General features: G+C 40.8%; 1 protein-coding gene across 1 annotated transcript in view; it reads left to right on the forward strand.

Annotated features, from left to right (window-relative positions):
• The window catches only part of cnnm2b (cyclin and CBS domain divalent metal cation transport mediator 2b), a 51,528-nt gene that overhangs the window by 21,982 nt on the left and 7,966 nt on the right, over positions 1-21,580 (forward strand). Inside the window, exons 2-4 of the mRNA XM_061050981.1 lie at positions 14,199-14,342; positions 15,307-15,444; positions 17,921-18,090. Coding sequence (XP_060906964.1) covers positions 14,199-14,342; positions 15,307-15,444; positions 17,921-18,090 — 452 coding nt within the window. The remainder of the gene's footprint in view (positions 1-14,198; positions 14,343-15,306; positions 15,445-17,920; positions 18,091-21,580) is intronic.

A 21,580-nucleotide genomic window follows, 5' to 3' on the forward strand; every position in this document is an offset into this window, starting at 1 on the left:
CTGCCCAGTTTGAGAACGAGACAACACCAAGCAAAAATCTCATTTTTTTTTCTCTTTGGAACTCAGGACAGTTTTCCGCCTCACCTCCGGACCTCCCGCCCCGAGAGAAGGCAGCAGCGTTTCTTAATCTGATTTGTGTGCCCATGCTGTCAACTGCAGAATGGTGGCTCGATGATCACAGGCACACAATATTGTTTTTTTTACTTATTTTTTTTACTTTTTGTTTATGTTTTATTTTTTGGGCTTTTCATGACTTCTATTCAGAGATAGGACAGTGGAGATGGAAATTAGGGAGAGAGAGAGAGAGAGGGGAGAGTGACATGCGGGAAAGGAGCCACAGCTTGTATTCGAACCTGGGCTGTCCGCTTGGAGGACTATGCCTCCGTACATGGGGAGCGCCCACTAACCCCTAGGCTACCGGCGACCCAGATTCCCTGAATCTTTTAATGGTATTGTTTACTGTAGATGGTGAAATCCCCAAATCTTCACATTCACATTTTACACAATGTCCCAAATCCTCATGCTTGGAGAAAATAAAGAGCTCCATGTAGGAGTCATTATGCATAACAGACACCTGCAGCATCTTGCAGTTCTAATATTATGTGCAATTTGAGGTCAGGATGACATTTTAAATTATAACACTATATAAGAATAATAATAATACAAATTCTTCCAATGATATAACTTACAGATTTTCTAAAAACTTATTTTGGAAATTTTTAACGGTGCGACAATTGAAGTAGCTTATGATTGATTTGAATATTTTAAATGCCTCACAAGGCATTTCAATGATCTGCTTTATCTTTATTTCTATTCTATATCATACATACAGACACTTAAACAGACAAACATGCAAACAGACACATTCCTCTCATTTCCCAGCTGATACAGGCCAAGAGACAGTTTTGTTTTTTAATTGCACGCATATTCAGACTAAATGTTTATCTAATTGCAGAAGCTTTAAATAGCGACATGTTACCAGCTTTAGGGTAAAGTTTTTTTGTCTATGTCAACGGAAAAATGGGTCAGAATGGCTGGAAACTTTCACTGGAGGTAGACTTAGAACAGCAACTTTGCAATGGGTTCCCATCACCCTAACATGCACTATATTTGTCAGGGCTCAAATATTTGGAAAAATAGGGGGTGGAGGGGAGGTGGGGGGCAGAAGACAGGGAGTGGGGCAATGATGAGTGTCCAAAACAGATACTGACCCCTCATACTCCCACCCTAACTCTACAAGCCTTACGTGTCTATTTATAGGGGAAAATTGCGCTATGGAAAAATATGACAAAGCTGCATTCCATAAATAAGCTGGGAATGGTGGAAAAGAGCACACAGCTTAGTCTCTGAAGGCCTGAGTGGAGGTTCTCAGGCCTGGCTTTGGATTACGGATGAATAGATTGATGGATGAATAGAAAGATAGACGGACATATGGGTGGCTTGTTTGGCCCAATGTAACTAACAAGAGTCAGTGCTATTTTAATATCAGCCTTTTTCTATCTACAGGGGAAAAATACCCTAACCCCCAAACCCCCCAACCCCCCTAACCCATTGAAAATATAGATGTATCATCAGATGAGTACTAAGCACAGCATGAGGTAATTATCCAATGTAAGTGTACGACACACAGCAGATGATGGTCAGCCCCCCATGTTGCTGGAGATGTGGTCATGAGAGACTTACTGAAGCAAATTAAAGTCTGTTATATGAAAAAATCTAACAGTTTAAGTTTGCACATTTTACACCATAGCATGTATTAAGTAATATGAATTATTTTTTACTTTACCATATTCACATTGAAGTTGGACAGCCCTGTCATTCAGCACTATGTTTCTTCATACAGCTGCAATCAAACTTCTTTTCTGAAGGTATCACAGTTTTGTTTTTGTTTGCTTGTTTTTTCGTAGACTGTTCGTTCAAAGAATATCCTGGTCACCACATGGATTTCACCAAATTCTGTTGGATGATAATGACATCACTCAGCTGCACTGAATAAGACATTAAAGTCTGAATTATACTCCTGCATTGAATCTAAACTGAAGCATATGCTGTAGGTTCCCGTAGCCCTATACCTGCGCAGAAGCCTTCGTACCTAGCTTGACCTGCACCTTCTAAAAAATGTAGCTACGCGTTGAAACGCACAGTCTCAATCCCTTTGATTGCTCAACATTTTCACATGTAGCACATCGGGATAACGAGTTTATGACGAGAAGATTAATATGTTCTTTGTATCATGAACCCCTGTATGTGTTTAATGTAGGCTAACTAGCAGCCTAAAGCTAACAGTGCTATGGAGTTGAACATTCCATCCATTCCATTCCGACGCTGTACATTCCATCTCCTTAGATGTCTCCTCTCCTCTCTTCTTATTCTTATTGCAGTATAATTAACTGCTTCTCAATATTCATCATTTTCATCTCCAACAAACTACACTTGGTTTATTATAGAATAGATATAGAATAGAATAGAATAGAATAGAATAGAATTACTTTATTGATCCCAAACTGGGAAATTGTGGCGTTACAGCAGCAGGTTGTCCAAACACACAATATGAGCAAAAAACACAATATTAGCAAATTTAAACACAATATAATATTAAATACAAAGTAAATAAACACTAAAAATATCAAAAACTAAGAATGGAAATATATACAACCAGGATTTAACTTAGCATTACTAGTCTTAAGTATGAAAGATTCAATGTAAATGTGCAAAAACAGAGTTGTAAAGGGACAGTATTGACATAGGGAGCTGTCTAGAGCTGTGCAATCAGTGATAGATAAGTTAAAGTGAATGAGTGTAGACATATTATCAGCAGAAACTATTCAATATAACGGCGAGTAGACAGACAAATTAAGTGAACTTGAGTGCAGGGATAATTTTAAATTTAACATGTTCAGAACAGATGACAGTATGGAGAGACAGACATTATCATGATGACAATTCTCTGCTCGCAAGAGGTGAGCTGTTGTACAGCGTCATGGCCTTCGGTAGGAAAGATTTCCTGTATCTGTCCTTGTGACAGCGGAGTTGGATCAGACTGTTGGAGAAGCTGCCCCACTGTTTGTCCAGTAGGGTGTGTAGAGGGTGATCAGGATTATCCATAATGGATAACAGTTTGTTAAGAGTCCTCCTCTCTGTCACCACTACAAAAGAGTCCAGCTCTCAGCCTGTCACAGAGCAGGCCTTCTTAATCAGTTTGTCCAGTCTCTTAGTGTCACCAGCTCCAATGCTGCTCCCCCAGCAGACCACAGCAGAGAACAGTGCACTGGCTACAACAGACTTATAGAAGATCTCCAACATCTTGCTGCACACATTGAAGGATCTCAGCTTCCTCAGAAAGTAGAGTCGGCTCATCCCCTTCTTGTACACAGCCTGAGTGTTGGCCTTCCACTTCAGTTTGTTGTCTATGTTGACACCCAGGTACTTGTACTCCTCCACCGCAGACACATCCTCTCCCAGGATACGCAGCGGTGGTGGCTCTGTCCTCTTCCTTCTGAAGTCAATCACCATCTCCCTGGTCTTATCCAAGTTCAGAATCAGGTGATTTCTTCCTGTCCACTCCACAAAGTTATCCACCAGCTCTCTGTACTCCCCCTCTTGCCCATCATTTATACACCCAACAACCACAGAGTCATCAGAAAACTTCTGCAAGTGGCATGACCTGGAGTTGTATTTAAAGTCAGAGGTGTACAAGGTGAAAAGGAAAGGAGACAGCACAGTCCCCTGTGGAGCTCCTGTACTGCTCTCCACCATTCCAGACTGAACACTGCCAAGTCAGACAAACTGTGGTCTGTCTGTCAGGTAGTCAGTAATCCAGGAGGTGATGGACGAGTCCACACCCATCAACTGCAGCTTCTCTTCCAGCAGTTGTGGCTGGATGGTGTTGGATGGTGTTGAATGCAAATTGTAGAGGGTCAAGGGATGGTTTCACCTGCGGCCTGAGGTGGGTCAAGACGAGCCTCTCCAACACTTTCAAAGAGAAAATACAAAGGGAGGCTGGGAGGTGTGAAGGACAGGGGTGTTGTTTGAGGTGGGAGAGGCAGCTGAAGGCTGTGAACTAAACCGGTTGAAGAACAGGTTTAGCTCATTCGCCCTCTCCAGGCTGCCAGAATGTTGTCTTTCTCTCCCCTTGAAACCAGGGATTTCCCTCATTCCCGTCCACACATCCCTCACGTTGTTCTGATGGAGTTTGGCCTCCAGCTTTCTCCTGTATGAGTCCTTGCACTCCCTCAGCTTTTCCCTCAGATCGTGCTGTATCCTTTTCAGTTCCTCCCTGTTTCCAGACCTGAAGGCTTGTTTCTTTTTGTTGAGAAGGGCTTTCAGGTCACTGGTGATCCAGGGTTTGTTGTTAGGAAAACAGCGTACAGTCCGGGCCGGTAAAGCAGTGTTTTCACAGAATTTAATATATTCTGTGATGCAGAATATATGCAGAAAGATGCAGTCAGTCATGCTGTTAATGTCCTCTCCATGTGGCTGGCGGAGTACATCCCAGTCTGTGGACTCAAAGCAGTCCTGCAGTGCATCGTTGCTCTCTTGTGTCCACCTCCTAACAGTCCTTGTGGTCACAGGCTGTCTTTGGACCAGGGGCCAGTATTCCAGCTGTCTTCTCCAAACAGGGGCCGGGCTGAACGTCACCTACATTATGTCTATTTGATAAGTACCAGATACAGTACAACCCTGCTTTAAAAAACTCAAACTATCTCATTAAGTTCCACTTAACTCACATGCTAAATAGCATAATGAGCAAATGTAACAGAATAAAAACGGTAAAAGCTTTTCGCAGGCAGAACGTTACCATACGTTTTGTAAAACTGGAGAAGGCTTATGATCGTGTCCTTTGGAAAGTAATGTTTTGGGTAATGCGAAAGTATGGGGTCCCGGGGCTGTTGCTGCGAGCCATTATGTCTCTGTATGACCAGAGTGAGAGCTGTGTCCGCATTCTCGGCACAAAGTCAGACACAATCCCTGTCCATGTTGGACTCCGCCAGGGCTGTCCCTTGTCTCTGATTCTGTTAGGGATTTTCATGGACAAGGTTCTCAAAGCGCAGCTGAGGGGAGGGGGGTTTCCAGTTTGGGGACCTCAGAATTTAATATGTGCTCTTTGCAGATTATGTTGTTCTGATGGCTTCTTAAGGCTTGGACCCTAGCAGGCATTTGGGCAGTTAGCAGCCGAGTTTGAAGTGGTTGGGAAACTTGGGATGTGGGTCAGCAACTCCAAGTCCAAGGTCATGGTTCTCTGTCGGAAAATTGTAGATTGCTGGGAGTGAGTCTGTGCCTCAAGAGAAGGAGTACAAGTATCTCAGGGGTTTTTTCACAAGTGAAGGTTCAATGGATTGCATGATTGACAGTCGGATTGGCGCAGCGTCAGCAGTATTGGCAGTCAATCCACCTTCCAACCCTCACCTATGGTCATGGGGTTTGGGTAGTGATCGAAAAGAATGAGATCACAGATACAACCGGCCAAAATGAAATTCCTCCGAACGGTGGTTGGGCTCAGCCTTAGAGATCGGGTGAGGAGCTCTGACATTCAGAGGCAGCTTAGAGTAGAGCTGCTCCTTCTCATCAAGAGAAGCAGCAGTGGTGGTTTGGGCATCTGATCAGGATGCCTCCTGGTTGACCCTCTCTGGTGTCTTCTGGGCACATCCACCTGGGAGGAGACCCAGAGGTAGATCCAGAGCTTACAGGGGCTCTACAAGGCACTGACACTCGCTTTTCTCACTCAATAGAGCTTGGTAGCTCATCTTACAGAGGTGCATTGATAATATCCACATCCGTGACTGAAATGTTGAGATTTGACTTGTGTCAACACCGGAAAATTAACTTTTTTTTTTGGCTCACCGCAAGTCGTTTACCGACCAGCCTCTGAGTTGTGATTTGAGTCAGCTGCTTGTTAATACAAAGCACCACACCACATGTTTGTCCACCTTCAGTACAAAAGCACTAGATGTTATTCTCTTTGCAAGGGGGGATACTGAAATTTACAGAGCATAGAATTCAATATTTAACGTATACAGTGTGGACAGCGAGCGTCCGTTGCTGCGCGACAGAGCGCGACATATAACGCATGCGTGCTGTTAGGACACAGTGTTAGGTCATCTTTGCTGGATAAAAAGCTGGTAATAGGCCATAGAGCAAGCAAAGTTGGTATTTGCATTAAAAGTACCCCTCAAACACAAAATGGTCAAGTTCAGTAACTTCGACTAGCTGCGGGGTACACTTAATAGCCACACCCACCTTTTCACTTAAAGGAGCCATGCCCTGACTTACGACTTGTTGAATGAATATGACTTATTGAATGACATCTGAATCCAACCTGAAGTGAAACTTTGAGTCGCTGCAGTTTTTAACACTGCTATGTTGGGTTCATTTTTGTTCAACACAAAAAAAGCTTTTAAAGCGTTTCATTTAAACCCAACCTAACTACTATGGATGCGGAGTCCAGTTCTTATTCAAACTTTTGATTCAACTTTGATCTATTAAAATAACAAAAGGTAAATACATTGTATAATCATAGTTTATAAAGTTACAGATTTAAGAAAGAAACTCAGAACCTAAAGTAAATCTTAACATTAGTGTTTTAAAAAGTGAATCAATGGCCTTTTAGAGTTGACATCTTTTGACATGTTTCTTCCTTGTAGAGCCCATTTTTGTATGCGCTCAACATACCAAGTATTTTGTGGTCACTGACTTTCTCCTCACTGAGATTAATCACTTCCTGGTACCTTAGTCATCTGCTGCTTTGTTGTTAAGGGAAACTAAATAATCCTGTGTGTGTGTGTGTGTGTGGGAGTGTGCTGGTAAGTTTGTTTGTGAGTGTTTGTATGCGTGTGTGTGTGTGTGTTTACTTCACTTAATTCAAAATGTAAACTGAAAGTGCCATTTACAGATTTCATGACACAACAATTATTCTCCAAAATAGTTTAGAAATCAGAAAGAAACAGCTTTACAGTTTTCAACTTAAGAAAACATGCTTCCTTAATAATTGAAATTGAAAGTGATTTGACCCCTGACCCTGGTGTGTGCAGGGTGCCTTTGTGCTGGACTACTCAGCATGCATTCAGCCTCGGCCCAGCTAGACAGCCCCAGATGTAAGGCAGCAGTGGTGGCTTATAGGACCCCAGACGACTGGTCTTTGCAAGGACACGCTCTCCCTGTGGCCTGCTTCCAAGTTCCAGGCCTCAGAGGGTCAGACTACCTCCAGTCCCCCTTCACAAAACCCACTGCCATAACAGCAGCTAAGGAGCTATGAATAAACAGGCTGTCATCGTCCAGTAACATATTTATGTTAGACAGAAGCAGATTTTTTTTAATGTCGCTTGTGTGGTATTTTGTCTTTGTGGGAATCTGGAAAATATGCACTCATCTTGTGGGACTGCGAGACAAAAAGATTTGAAGCCACTGTGCAAAAGGCAACTGTGTTTGTTTGTTTGTGTGTCTGTGTGTGTAACATTGAGAGAGACAGAAATAGACTGAAGATAGACTGGAGACATCAGCAGAAGTGGGGATCACACAGGCACTGAACTGAAACACTGGCTTGAATTTTTGTTTACATAAAATAGCACCACCTGAAACTACAATCTAACTACATCTATCTACACTCTCTAACTACTGCACAGGAAGAACAGTTGTTTCTCATAAAGTTCAGCCACTATACTTGACTTTTGAGTACCAACGTTTCAATACACTTTTAATTACTAGTTTAAGACATTAAATGGAACACTATATCGATGATTTGGATAAATAGTTTAATTTTACTGCATGCTTTTCGACTCTGGCGTCTGTTCTCATCACTATTAAAACTTATAATGAGAATAAACATTGATATATGATGTCTGATTTAGTCCAGATTCTACCTGGAAGACGAAACACATGTTAAATATCACTGAATAACATCCAAAGATATCCAATAATATTCACATCATTGCAGTAACACAGACTAAGTGTCTGTTTTTTGAGTATTTGGTTGTGTTGTTCATTTCATTTGTTCTATTGTTTTACTTTATTGATCCCCGCAAGTGGAAATTCAGTTTTTTACACTCAGTTAATTATGCAACACACACATAGGCTGAAATATACACATGCACAAACAGGATGCACTAATGGAGAAATGTCAGAGTGACGGAGCTGCCCACAGCGGGCGCTCCTGAGCTGGGGTCCGGTGCCTTGCTCAAGGGCACCTCGGCAGTGCTCAGGAAGTGATCTGGCACCTCTCAAGCTACCACACCAACTTCCAGATTTGGTCCGCACCGGGACTTGAACCGGCGACCCTCCGGTTCCACACCCAAGTCCCTACAGACTGAGCTACTGCCGCCCCAAAGATGTGTTGATATTTTATTTGGTGTTTTATTTGTATTGATAGTGTTGATTATTTTATCATCATTATTTGGTTGTGTTGTCTTTATTGAATTGGGTTGGTTTTGTTGTCTGTTACGTTTGTATTTCAATCAGGAGAGACTTCATTATTTAATTGACAAGTTTGTAAAAAAATATCATGTCTCATGTCTTCATTTACATGAAGGGGTAGTAAGGCCAACAGCAGGATAGTATGATATGGAGAGAGGGAGTGACATGATGAATGGTAAATGGACTTGAGCTTGTAAAGCGCTCTTCTAGTCTTCTGACTACTCAAAGCGCTTTTACACCTCATGTCACACCTACACATTCATACGCTGATGGCAGAGGTTGCCATCAGAAGTAACAAATTCCATTCATATGCCACCAACATACCAGCAGGTTAAGTGTCCAACCTGAGACACTTAACCTGCCCAAGAACACGTCACACATCAGACATGTGGCTGCATGAGTTGGGAATCGAACCCCAGACCTAGAGAAAGACGACTACCAACTGAGCCTCAGCGGCCCCTGCCATGTATGAATAATGACTAGTGAATGGATGTCTGAATGAGTATGACACAGTCTTCCTGCTTGAACTGAAGCTTAGCTTCATTTAGTTGCGCTGTCTTTATTTGGTTATGTTTTATATTTAGTGGTGGTGGTTCTGTTGGTTTGTTTTGACTGTATTGTTGTTTTTCATCATTTGTAGCTGTTTTCGGCACTTCGGTTGTGTGGTCTGTATTTGGTCGTTTCTTCTTTACTTATTTTGTTGTCATTGTTTAATCTAATGATGTGTATTTTGTGGGACTGTAGGTTTTAGATAGTGTTGTCTACAGTATTTGGTTGGAATGTTGTTGGAACAATTAGAATCTGTTGCCAGTATTTGTTTGGGTTATTCCTGTTTGGTCATTGATCGTCTTCTTTATTTAATTGTGTTATCTATGTTTCTATCTGACCGTGCTGTAGGTCTCTGGTTGTGTATCGTCAGCATTTGGTCCTGTTGTTGGGTATCGTCAGTGTTTGGTGTCATTTTCTATTTCATCGTGTTTTTACTACTTGGTTATCGTTGGCATTTGGTATGTTGCCAATATTTTGTTCTATTTTATATAACTTTGGTGTTTGGGTCTGTTGGTATTTGGTCATGTTGTTCTGAATTTCATCATGTTATTAGTGTGTGATTGGTTGGCAGTATTTTGTTGTGTTGTTTGCATTTGGTTGTGTTATAAGTATTGTGCTCTGTGTTGTTTTGTGTTGTTAATATTTGGTTTTGGTTTGGTTTTGTGTTGGGTTGGGTTGTGTTGTTTTTGATTTTCTGTCTGTTTGGTTGTTTTGTGTGAATTTGCAGAACATTTTTCCGAATACTATTGTGGTATGTTGGTTTGATTATGATTGGTAATTGACATTTTGTTACATCGCAGTGTGTTGAGCTCTTAAGGTCACAGTATTGAAGTGTTGTATGACTCATATCTAAAAAAAACTGTTAAATTGAATTAAATGAAAAATTTTCAACATATTTATAATTATTATGGGACGAATCATGTTGACTCTTAGGCCTGCTGTGGTCAATTGTCTAATTTCTTGCAAGGTGCTCTGTGATTCCGTCTTTAGGCTCACATCAGCTTGCAACCATTTTAGCCATCACAATGCTAACATGCTAATGTTTGTCAGGCTACATTTACCATCACCACATTAAATCGCCTGTAAAAATGCTGAAATTTGTTTGTACAGCTGAGGCTGATGTGAATGTCAAAATTTGACCGGATGTTGTCACTAGAAAAGATCAGGAGGATCGGTGACATGAATTCCTGTTGAATTGGAAAATGAATGAGATTTTGTAGAAAATCCATCCTAAAGATGTTGATACATTCAACTTTGAACACTGTCTTAATGGATGATTTTTTTTAATAGTCAGAGTAACATTAAGGGGCTCAGTGAAGTAAATTGGTTGGATTTCTGGTGACTTCAGGTATTTGTAGAAAATGTTGCACCAGTGCACCACGTAGATGTTTTGATGTTAAGGTCGTGCTAAGACAAAAAAAACGGCAAGGGATCACAAAAGTAAAACTATAACAATCAAACCTTTTTGAAAAAAATCAATGAACCCCTTGGTAGAAATTAGAATTTTTCCACTGGTATCTATTGTAGAAGGTTGAAAGACATTTTAAAGGAAGTGGTGGTGCTAGATGAAAAGTGGAGAGCTCAACAAAGATGACTTAATTAAGTGGATTTTCTTCCTTACATCGTTGCCCATGCACAGACTCTTGTATAAACAATATTAAACTTTGCATAGACATGCTACTTTTTGTCTTTTCTATGAATAGCGTCACAATACTTTTTTTCCCTGGGTGTCGTTCTTTTTATTCTTTTGAACTAGTGACCGTTGCAGCCTGTGTTAAAGCTCTTACAACAGGCCATTTCTAATAGTTAACCCAGAGTAACCTCCTCTTTAGGGTGAGGTGAAGGAAAGTGTTCTTGATGTGAACAAACTTCCTGATGGGATTAGTTTAACTTGTCAAACAAAAGACTTGTGCTGGTACATGTGTGTGTTTAGTATGTGTGAGCACATGGCTCTGTGAAGGGAGAACAGATTGTGTGTTTATCTGAGTGATGTCCTCCACCTCTTATCTGAAGGCTTACATTTATGTCAAAGGTTGGGCCTCATTTTCTGTCAGAGAGGTGAGGTTTTGTTGATCCACATTCCCATTGGTTGTTCCTTTTCCTCTGATAAAGCCGAACCACTCATTCCTATACACATGGCATGGACAAAATATCAAGACAAGCTTTACAAGAAATGAAATCATATACTCTCCTTGCAAAATACTTAAAATAATTACAAGTGTGCAGGTGTTTTAATTACTACATCAGATAAGATTCGTTTTATATTACAATTTAAGAGGTTATGTCTCCTCTAATTTCAGAGGTTTGAAAGATTATATTGTGTTTTCGTTAAGGAACTTTTGTTGTGATTCTCGGTTTCATAGACCAAGTTGGAGTTGACGTCCGGATTACGTCACAGCAGTTGTGTTCTGTTGAAGCAAGTGGAGAGAAACACGAAGAAGCAGTACTTACAGGGATACTTCACATTTCTCTAACATACATCAAACAATTAACTAAATCATACAAAATGTGTGTGTATGTAGTTGTTGACCTGTTTATGATAGCCCACTGGTTCTGCAGTACGCTGGTCTGACAAGCCTCAAATGTTCAATGTTCTGGACATGACTGCAAAGTACAACATTGTATGCATCAAGAGTGTGTGTGTGTGTGTGTGTATGTGTGTGTGTGTGTGTGTGTGTGTGTGTGTGTATGTGTGTGTGTGTATGTGTGTGTGTCTTGAGTTTTTCTGATATTTAGACTCTGGATTTTTACACAAGGTAGGCCTACACGACGCTGTCCAGCCACTGTTACCTTGGACCTTTAGTTGGATACACTGAGTGTGTGAGTACGACTCAGGAAACTTCACCCTGTTACTTAGGGTTAGCTTGTAACTGTTAGACGACTTTTCGCCTTCTGCCAAACAAAGATCATTGTAGCCCATTCAGATTGTCCGTCATTTCTGATATGAGGTAACTTTCTGTCACCACTAAGGCTCCACACACAACACTCACCATCACTCTGTACAAACAAAAAAGTGCTCTTTATACAAGTAGCTTTTTAATAGTGTTTAACTAAATCTTAGGATGTTTGCTCATTTGTGATTAAGTGAACAATGTTTGGGATTTCATTTATATGATAGCATGTGAGTCAACTTGGGGAAGGGTCATAAACATACTGAAGGTAATTAGTTAATATTGTAATTCAAAAAAGTAATTTTTTTGAATAATCATTTTTGGTAGATTAAAGTGTTTGAAAGCTTAGAAAAAAGCTTGCAGGTCAAGCTAGTTTTGTAAATCAGTCTAAAAGATGTTCAGTACTTTGGTCAAATGATTTAAAGACTTTCTAATAATTATACTGACGCTGTAGAACTTGAAATCAGTCTTGTTCTCAAGACCAGACTCGAGACCACCTTTTGAAGGTCCCGGTCTCGACTTGGAATCGAAAACATTTTTACTCAGTCTTGTCTCGGTCTCAGACTGGACGGACTCTGGATTTTAAATCAGGACCGGTCAAGACCACCACTGAAAGGCTATTTTTCTACGTCATTACTGTGATTAGAAGGAAAACTTAATTTGTAATTTGTAACCCTTTTTTAATAACAGAAGAAAATACAGGATACTGAAGGGCTAAGAACTCCCCCCCTCCCCACACCCCCGACCATAGTTGTTCACAAAACAGGTCAATTCAAACTAAAACATGTCCCTTAACTGGCTTATTTTCAGAATTTTCCTGTTCAGGTCATTTCTCTTCACACTTTCAGGAATCAAATGTCTGGTATTCTTTGCTCAGAAACCTAAATTTGGAAGCCTATATGAAGCTGACATGAGCGGAGTGGATGCCATTAAAGAGGAGGAAGTGAGCATTGATCGGTTTCACTGCGTTGTGCTGTGTCGGCAACTCCATTTGCCTTTCTCTCTCTCTGGGCAGTGTAGAGTAATTGCTTGCTCAAGGACTTTTGGGGCCTGATTGCCGTAACCCACTGACGCTCCATTTGTGTTTGTCCTAGTTAAACCCAGTCCTCTGTGATAAAGCAATGCACACTAGATGTCGTTGACAACATAATATAAATGGGAGGACTCTCCCAGCACAGCTTGAAAATGAGATTTTAGCATTAACATATTTAGTGTTTACATTATTAATACCTCTCTTTGTGGATTTTAGCCTGCAAGCCTATTAGGTGAAACCTGATATATTTCTTAAAAGCATCAATTCTGCATGTAATGCTCACAACATTTTCACTCTGAGACTCTGTACTGTGCACATCAGTTTGCTGTCATAGCGCTGTCAGGGAGCAGCGAGCTGCAGTGCAATAAAACACTGTCTGTGATCAGCCCTCAATCCTTTCAGTCTGAAAGCCTCGTCTGCACCGAGGTGGCCAACATTAGCTGTAACCGCATCTGAGCTCTGACTCACTGATCTACCTGCGCTCTCTACAAATACACACACATTTGCTCCTGCACCTGCACAGCATGCACTCTGACACACGTGCAAACTTGTGCACACTCAAGCTCACTGACGTCCTCCACTATTTACACCCAGGTGTATCTGCATGCAAACGGCCCATTTTCGAGACAATCTGATCACACAGTGGAGGTTTCACCCGGTCTGTTCCTTCGCTCGGTGAGAATATCGCCGGGGCGGAATGGAAACTTCATTTTGCAGGGGCTAATATTAGCCTGGGCCTCTGGAAAATTCCTTTTAAATGATCACAAGCTGAGAAAAGGCAAAGAATTTGTTTAGCATTTTGCTTGACAGTATTCTCTGCATACACAGCGGTTAGTTTCTTTTTTATTTATTTTTTTCAGACTGTAAAGCACACAGGAGGGTCCTGGGAACACAGATGTGGAGGAAGGAAGGGCTAAGGGGACTTATGTGATAAATGTCTGACTGTCTGTCTCTCTGGTCGTTCACATTTTTTGCTGGCAATGTTAGAATTTGATCACTGACTCCGATATCAATTACTCCTCTAGTTCACCTTGTGTCACCTGCTCTGTGTGGGTTTCTGATTGTCTAATATCTGTGATACACACTGCAGCCTCAGAGTTATCACAGTCTAAACACCTTCTGATTATCATGTATATCCAATGTGTATTTAAGCATTTACCTGTGTAACATGTTAAATGGATCTAAAATAGAAATAGCCATGTGTTTCCCTGCCTGTTTGTACCCTTCACCACCTGAAGGGTGATAACTCTTTCTCATTATACGACCCTAACTTTATAACCTGTGTTTTTGTATCTGTGTGTGCATGTATGTTTCGCTAGGAAAATCCCACCTGGCCATAGTTCAGAGGGTGAACAATGAGGGCGAGGGAGACCCTTTCTACGAGGTGCTGGGTATTGTCACCTTGGAGGACGTCATTGAAGAAATCATAAAGTCAGAGATCCTGGACGAGACTGACTTGTACAGTAGGTTCTCTCTTTCTAAGTCCCACTCTCTCTAAAACCTCAAAGTACGTCCAGTCTGTCAGGAGCACCAGTCTGAAATCCATTATCTACTCTAAACTTATCAGAGCTAGGTGGTTGAGGTCTAATTCGCTTCCACTCGGACTCATTTAAACTAACTAAGAGTTCATCTTAGTCAAGCAACATATGAATCATTTTTGAGACACATTTTTGTTATCTTGGGACTTTAATGTAAGTTTTAATGCTGAAATCAAGAAAAATCAAACACTCAACACAGCGTACAGTATATTGTGGTATGAATAGCAGAAAAATCCTTTTGGAACTTGAAAATTTGATCAGTTTCTTATTCTGAATCTAAAGTTGCATCAACTGAATGAAAGGTCCACACTACACTGTATACTTAAAGGCCCACATACTGTAGGGACAAGAGTTGGGAATTAGTAATATCTATACACTCTGTCTGCGGCACATCAGTGTTATGTTCTGTATTAAAACTCAACCTAATTCTAGTTTCATCAGCGAGGTTTCCAGATGCTGCATTTCATAATAATAATTTTTTATCACTTCCAAATTCCTTCAAAGTTTACCAATGTTAAATTATAACCCTTGATGAATGTGTCATACAGGATTATTCTATACTATTACAGCTCTATCAGTTTGGGAGTGCAGACATGGATTACGTGCCAGTCTATTTGTTGCCCTAATGCATATGGCTTTAAGTAATGCTAAGAATGTGGTAAGCTAACATTGTAGCCCCCTATAGCTCTCTTTTAGTTCTGAGAAGAACGCCACAGCTACTTTTCCAGAAAAAGAAAAAAAGTTTGGGTAACTCAAGTTTAGTCACCCTGTGACCCAGGAGGACGGGCTCAGTGTCTGTGGCGTGGCGTGGATCGACCTTTTCCTGTTGCAGAAAAAAGTTTGTTTTAGTTTGCGTCTTGAGCTTGACTTTTTCATTTTCCCTTCTCAGCTGACAACAAGACGAAGAAGAAAATCACCCATCGGGAAAGGAAACAGGATTTCTCGGCCTTCAAGCCAACCGACAATGAAATGAAGGTTAAAATATCACCTCAGCTTCTGCTGGCTACCCTGCGTTTCCTAGCAACAGGCAAGTGGGCTGCGTTGCTGCTTGACTTCCCCCAGTGTGCCCTCGGCCCCTCACTGCGGGAAGAGAGAGTGCGTGTGTGTGTTTGTGTGTGTGTGTCTGGGCTGTTTGTGTGTGCATGTGCCCATGTCGGCTTTGAGTTTTTGGGCAAGTGGGTGTAGGGAGGAGTGAGTATGTGTGTAGAATGAGTATCTGCTGTTTGTGGGGTGTGAGGGAATGAGTTGTGTGTGGACTCACAACAAGTGTTTGTGTGTGTATGTGAAGAGGTGGAAGGCCTCTCAGGAGTACAGCACGGGATGTCTGTGGAGACCATTAAAAAAAAAGGCGGCGTCTATCTGCCTGTGCATCGTTCTCTGAGAGCTCAAAGCTTTTAAAACAGCACCCTGTTTGCTTACACTCGTTCCTCAGTGACATCACTTCCAGCATTTTTGGCCTATGATCAGAGTTCTCACACAAGTCAACATACTTAGTGTAAAATGTGAAATATTTCACCCGCTTTCCCCTGGGAAATGGATTTCTGAGCAGGCTGCAGAATATCCGAGCAGCACTACCACATCATCAGCAGCAGCAGCAGCAGCAGAGGTTGACTACGCCTCATTGCAGTGGGATTTGCTTTAGAACTTTGACCTAGCAGCTAAGTGTTGATTAAGTTCCTCTAAAGGCTATTAGGGAGTTTAGTTCCTGGTGGTGGAGCCAGCTGACACATATCACCGCCATTGAGTCGAAAGGCGGGCTGATTGGCCCAGTCACAATGTGGATACCTGTGTTTAAAAGTTGTGCATAAGTTTTGTTAAAGGTGCACTGTGTAGTTTTGGTAGAGAAATGTGAAAGTTGGAGAAGTGTACAGATTCTGTGGTAAATGTTCATACCTCCATACACAAACTGTCCTCAGAGGAAAATGTTGTCCCTGGAACATTGTTGAAGATAACGAACAGTGTTCCAGGGATCGATTTTTCCTTGGAGTGAAGTTTGTGTATTTAGTTCAGAAAACATAGGATAGAATTGTTTCAATTCTCCAACTTTCACACACAAGCCTTCAGCTATTTAAAGAAGCTAGTTAGCCTGTCCGTGCGGTTTGATACAGCCGCCTTGGCTAAGAGGCAGGAGAACAAGGTGACGGATCCAGCTAACAAGAGAAGACGAGAGAGTGACAGAGAAAGAAGCAGAGTGTACATCTCTGCAGATATTATTCACAGCAGGAAGTAAAGTCAGGCTGTATGGTTATCAGTGTCATTGTTGTCTCATGTTTAGCCCCTTTAACGAGCAGAAAGTTATTGCCAAAGTTATGTCTCAGGTTTACACACACATGTATTCATTTTTGTGCCATTCACCTTACATTGAAAGGTCTAAAGTTAGTTTTACAATTTTGGAACCTTACAGACCTCTCTCAACAAGCATAATAAATGAACCTCGTCAATGAAGCAATTTAGCCACAGCCAATAGATATGCCAGTTGAATACACATACACATACACTCCACATGCAAACAGTTTGCAAACAAGGAGCTAAAGAGGCTTGAGTTATATTAGCGCAAAATCTGCAATTAAATATTACTGTACCTTGTCAGTTGTCTACGTGTGTCTTACTACAGTGCAGTTGCACTCAGAGACCTTCGATTGATGCCAAAGCGCACCAAACCAAATTCCTACATATTGTTGCTTTCATAGCCAATATATACAAATATTCCTTATCTGCAAAAGAACTAATGTAGAGGTGAGTGTAGCGTTCACAGATAGTATGCAGTATGTGTAGCAGCAGCCTTCAGCAACCACAGACACCAGCATACAGAAGGTAGTCTGGGATACAGTTGCAAAGCACTTATTAAAAAAGAAGAATGAATAACATCAAGTGAGATGCCATAGGAGTGAGGTCAGCAAAGGACATGACAGTAACACAGAGAACCGGTATATAAATGACCTTTTCTCTGTCATGCGTTAGAGGGGCTGTTTACCAGGAGAGCAACAAATACGTATCTGTAGCCCATTAGTTGGGCTAAAGTGATACAAAAGAAATATACACTCAACACATTTTTCATTGTTTTATTCAGTTTCTTATTTCCTTGTAGTTGACGTCTGTAACGTGATAAAAAGCTGTATCAGTTCTTATTAAACCTATAGCTCTTTAGGAAATAGTAATGACTCGTCTGTTGATTCTTAAGACTGAGGAAATTGGTGAATGCCAAATATTCTCATGAATCACTTGGACATGAATCTCTCAATCAGTGCCTCTTGAATGCTACTTTGTTGTTTGAGATGTAACGTCAATGAAATGCCTGACATGTATCAGATATGTTTTGCCTAAACAATATCAATACTTTCATAATTTAAAAAAAGAAGACTGTCTATCAGTGATTTTTTTTAGATTCTCAAAATGTGGATATTTGTGTCAACTCTATAAGCAAGTATTGTCCATGCTATAAATTAATGTAACTTACTGTATTTATTTACAGTCTGCCTGTCCTCCTCTCTCTGCTTCTTCAGAGGTCGAGCCGTTTGCCCCGGTACAAATGTCAGAAAAGATTTTGCTGCGTTTGTTGAAGCATCCCAACGTCATCCAGGAGCTGAAGTACGACGAGAAGAACAAGCGGGCGGCAGAGCACTACCTCTTCCACAGGAACAAGCCTGTGGATTATTTCATCCTCATACTCCAGGTGGGTAGAAACAAAACATTCAAAGTGAAGGGGATATCATTCCCAACAATATGCCCTAGTCTTACCATACTATACTATGCTCTATATCACAATAAACACATTGAAGATGAAGAAGTGCTGCTGTTTTTTTCTAAAATAATTTGTTTCTCGTATGTCAGGTAAACTCTCACAGTATTCCCCATTATCACACTGCAGACATTCACAGTTATCATCAGGCTCAGGGTGTTATTAAAATGATAATATTGTATTGCTGTGTTCCAGGTGGCAACTCCTAAAAACCATTAGTCACTCAATCACTATTTTCATTACAGCACAAAATCACAACACAAGTTATGTCATGGAACTAAACATATTGACCAGGTCTAGACTGCATTCTTTGTGATATCATCACATGTATCCTTGATGAGCAGGCTCGTGAAAACAGTTTCAAGGACAGCTTCTATTAAACGGGCTCATTTGTTAACAGCCTTCCTCTGCAGCTGGCCGAGCAGAAGAATAGAGTGTGACAAACAGAGAGAGAGAGAGAGAGAGAGAGACATGCACACCCAGCCACAGAATATAAACAGATAATGAAGACCTAAAGTAGCAACTCCAATACAAAGTAGAAAATGACTCATATTAGCCATTGTATCTCTAATAATGATTATGTAAATCAACTCAGTCAAGTCAAGCATGTCCACAGCAGCAGACGTTCTGCAAAAAACAATGATAGGAACCTGCGGGACAAGGGAGTGCAAAATATTTGGGGAAGATACAAAGTTAGTTACATGGACAAATGAGACACATGGAGCGTTTATCAGATAGAGACCGAGAGAGGATAAGACAGGATCTCAGTGTATCGAGTCCCCCAGCAGCAGAGGCGCTGCTTTTCAGAGGCAGAGCAGGCAACTGCTTAGGGCCCCAGACCAGTAGGGGGCTCCTGAGGGCTCACAAACTTAAACCAAAGCAGCAAACTAAAATGTGCTAATTTTGCAATGACGGAAGGAAACCTCCCGAAAGGGGGCCCCTTCTGACAGCACCCACTTGTGTTTCTCTGCTAAGCCTTGCATGCATTATTGCTGTGAAAACCCAAGTTTGTCAATGAAAATCAACAAAGACACATGAAGAGAAATGATCTTTCTGGAGGAGAGAAAAAAAGAAACAGGAATAAACAGAGGAAAGGGAGTAAGTTTCGGGACGCTAGCAGACATTGGAGGGCCCCAAATTGATTTTTGCTTAGGGCCCTAAGAGACTCTAGAATTGCCTCTGCACAGCAGTCTACATTAGCCGAACTAGGCCAGAGCCAGGCCTAACAAGAAGAGGGGATGTCTACCTCCCAGACCCTGAATGGTTGATGGTTTCACAGAGGAAGAGCCTATAATGATACTATTCGATACTTAATAACAAAGAGTCTGGCAAATGATTTCTCATTTCATGGCTTTCCAAATCAGCAGACCACAAACTAAGGTAATTAAACATATCTGATAACCCATAAGCTGCTGTAACACAACTGCTAATTGAAGTATCCAATCATTTCTTTGGTGACTTTACTGTTAAATGCTACACTTTATGAAAGGAAATGCATATAGTTTAATCAAAAAAATTCAAAACATATTTAACCACTCTCCTGTTATCATATTAGATCTCCTAATGCAGGTGTTGTTCCATGGAAAAAGTCTTCCTTGACACAGCTGTACTCTGAGATCTCAAAATAATTCACAAAAAAGTGTTTGAAAATTTTGTTTTTGTTGTTCTCTGTATTAGCATTGTACCGAGATGTGTTTTAATTTGCATAATGTTTCATAACCTTAATGTCTCCAGGTTAAAAAACACCAAGAAAGATCATTTTATCGCAAACTTGATTACACCCAGGGATTCAAATGTTTCCAAGATGTGCTTTGATATTTCAGAATTCATCTATGTTTTACCTTTCGTACCGGTAACACTATTTAAAAGTAATGGTAGCTTGGAAGTGGTTGTAGAGGTTACCTGTTGTCTGATGGTAGCTACTGGGTTATCAGATATATTGTTCTATGTTAAATCAAAGTGGCAACCTCCAGTGTTAAAAAAATGAAGCCAAGGCAAAGTGTAAAAAACTGCAGTTCCTTAAGTGTCCACTTGAGGCTGACTCCAAAAGACCAGGATGTTCCATTAACACCCAAGTTGAAATGCCCATTTTGACAGCAGGAATTGAAAAGTTTCAAGCCTGGTACTGAAAAGGATTTTGGTCTGAAAAGCTAATGTCTTTATCAGCACAAACTGTATGTGGGGAGTGGGAGGGTTTTTTGTTTTTTTTTGTAACTCATCTGTTTATGAATTATAAGAGCTATTCTTAATAAGGGATCATAAGGGGCATGGCTGATCTGACAGATGGGCGTGTGCATTGTAGATGTTTGTCAGGAGGCTTACGGAGCTCCTCAGCTCCAGGTCTTTTCCTGGTACTATGGACCACAGAAAAATTATAAAAATATACACAGCATTTTCAATATGGCGTCTGCCAGCAGTGGACTTCAAATGTGACATCACTGAGACTATGACCATGTAAATACAGTATGAGGTTGAACCCCTCCTGAAAATTTCGAGCCATTGTATTTTTAATATGGAAGCAGTGAAAGTATAAAGATTCATCAGATTTCCTCAATTAGTATCCTGGAATACAGTAGAATGATATGTTAACATCACCTAGGCTCCCTTAATGTGACTTCATGTGTGGTCAAAAAGTCGACTATCCAACAGAGCTGTGCTGCAGGTTTGTTCCCACGGGGGAACGCGTCCTAAAAAGGTATGCGTGGTATGATTGTACTGCAAGGCAGTTTGGATTAAAGCAAGCAACGACAGCACAGATAAACAACTCATTTGTTTTACAAATGTCTGAATACAACGTGTCCAAATATACCAAAAATGTAGTCGCTATCATTGCATCTAATCAGTACAGTACAAGTTTTAAGTATAGGACATTTATTTATTTAAGTCCATGACTCAGAATCATTTCTAATGTGAACCTAAAATATAAGAACAGCAGTACATCAGCTGGGTCATTGTGTTATGTATATCATTCTCTTTTCTCCAGCCATGCTCTCTCTGCAGACACCTACACTAAAATACATTCAGCTGTAGGGTTAGTCAGATCAAAACAAATGTTCTCAACCTTTAATTACTAATTCAATCACTTGAAACTGGTCACAATACATCATTCTGAATATGTTTTGATTGGAGAGTCCCTTTTGGTCAAAGAAAGAGAATCGAATGGTTTAAGATCATTGAAAGTTCCTCATCACTACCTCACGTCCTTATTTCTTTTTTCGCTCTGAAATATGATATTAAGAAAGAGCTATAAAACATGTACATCAAAGACATTTTGACCCTCCATTTTTAAACTTACTAACCTTCACATACTCACTTTAGTTGCCCAATCAGTCAATATGGGAAATAGCTGTGGATCAAATGAGTTCCAGGTAGGACACGTGTGGGGTCACTGCCCTTGAGACCAGGTTTAGGAACAGATTGGAAG

This window comes from Labrus mixtus, chromosome 2, assembly GCF_963584025.1.
Source record: "Labrus mixtus chromosome 2, fLabMix1.1, whole genome shotgun sequence".
Classification (NCBI taxonomy): domain Eukaryota; kingdom Metazoa; phylum Chordata; class Actinopteri; order Labriformes; family Labridae; genus Labrus; species Labrus mixtus.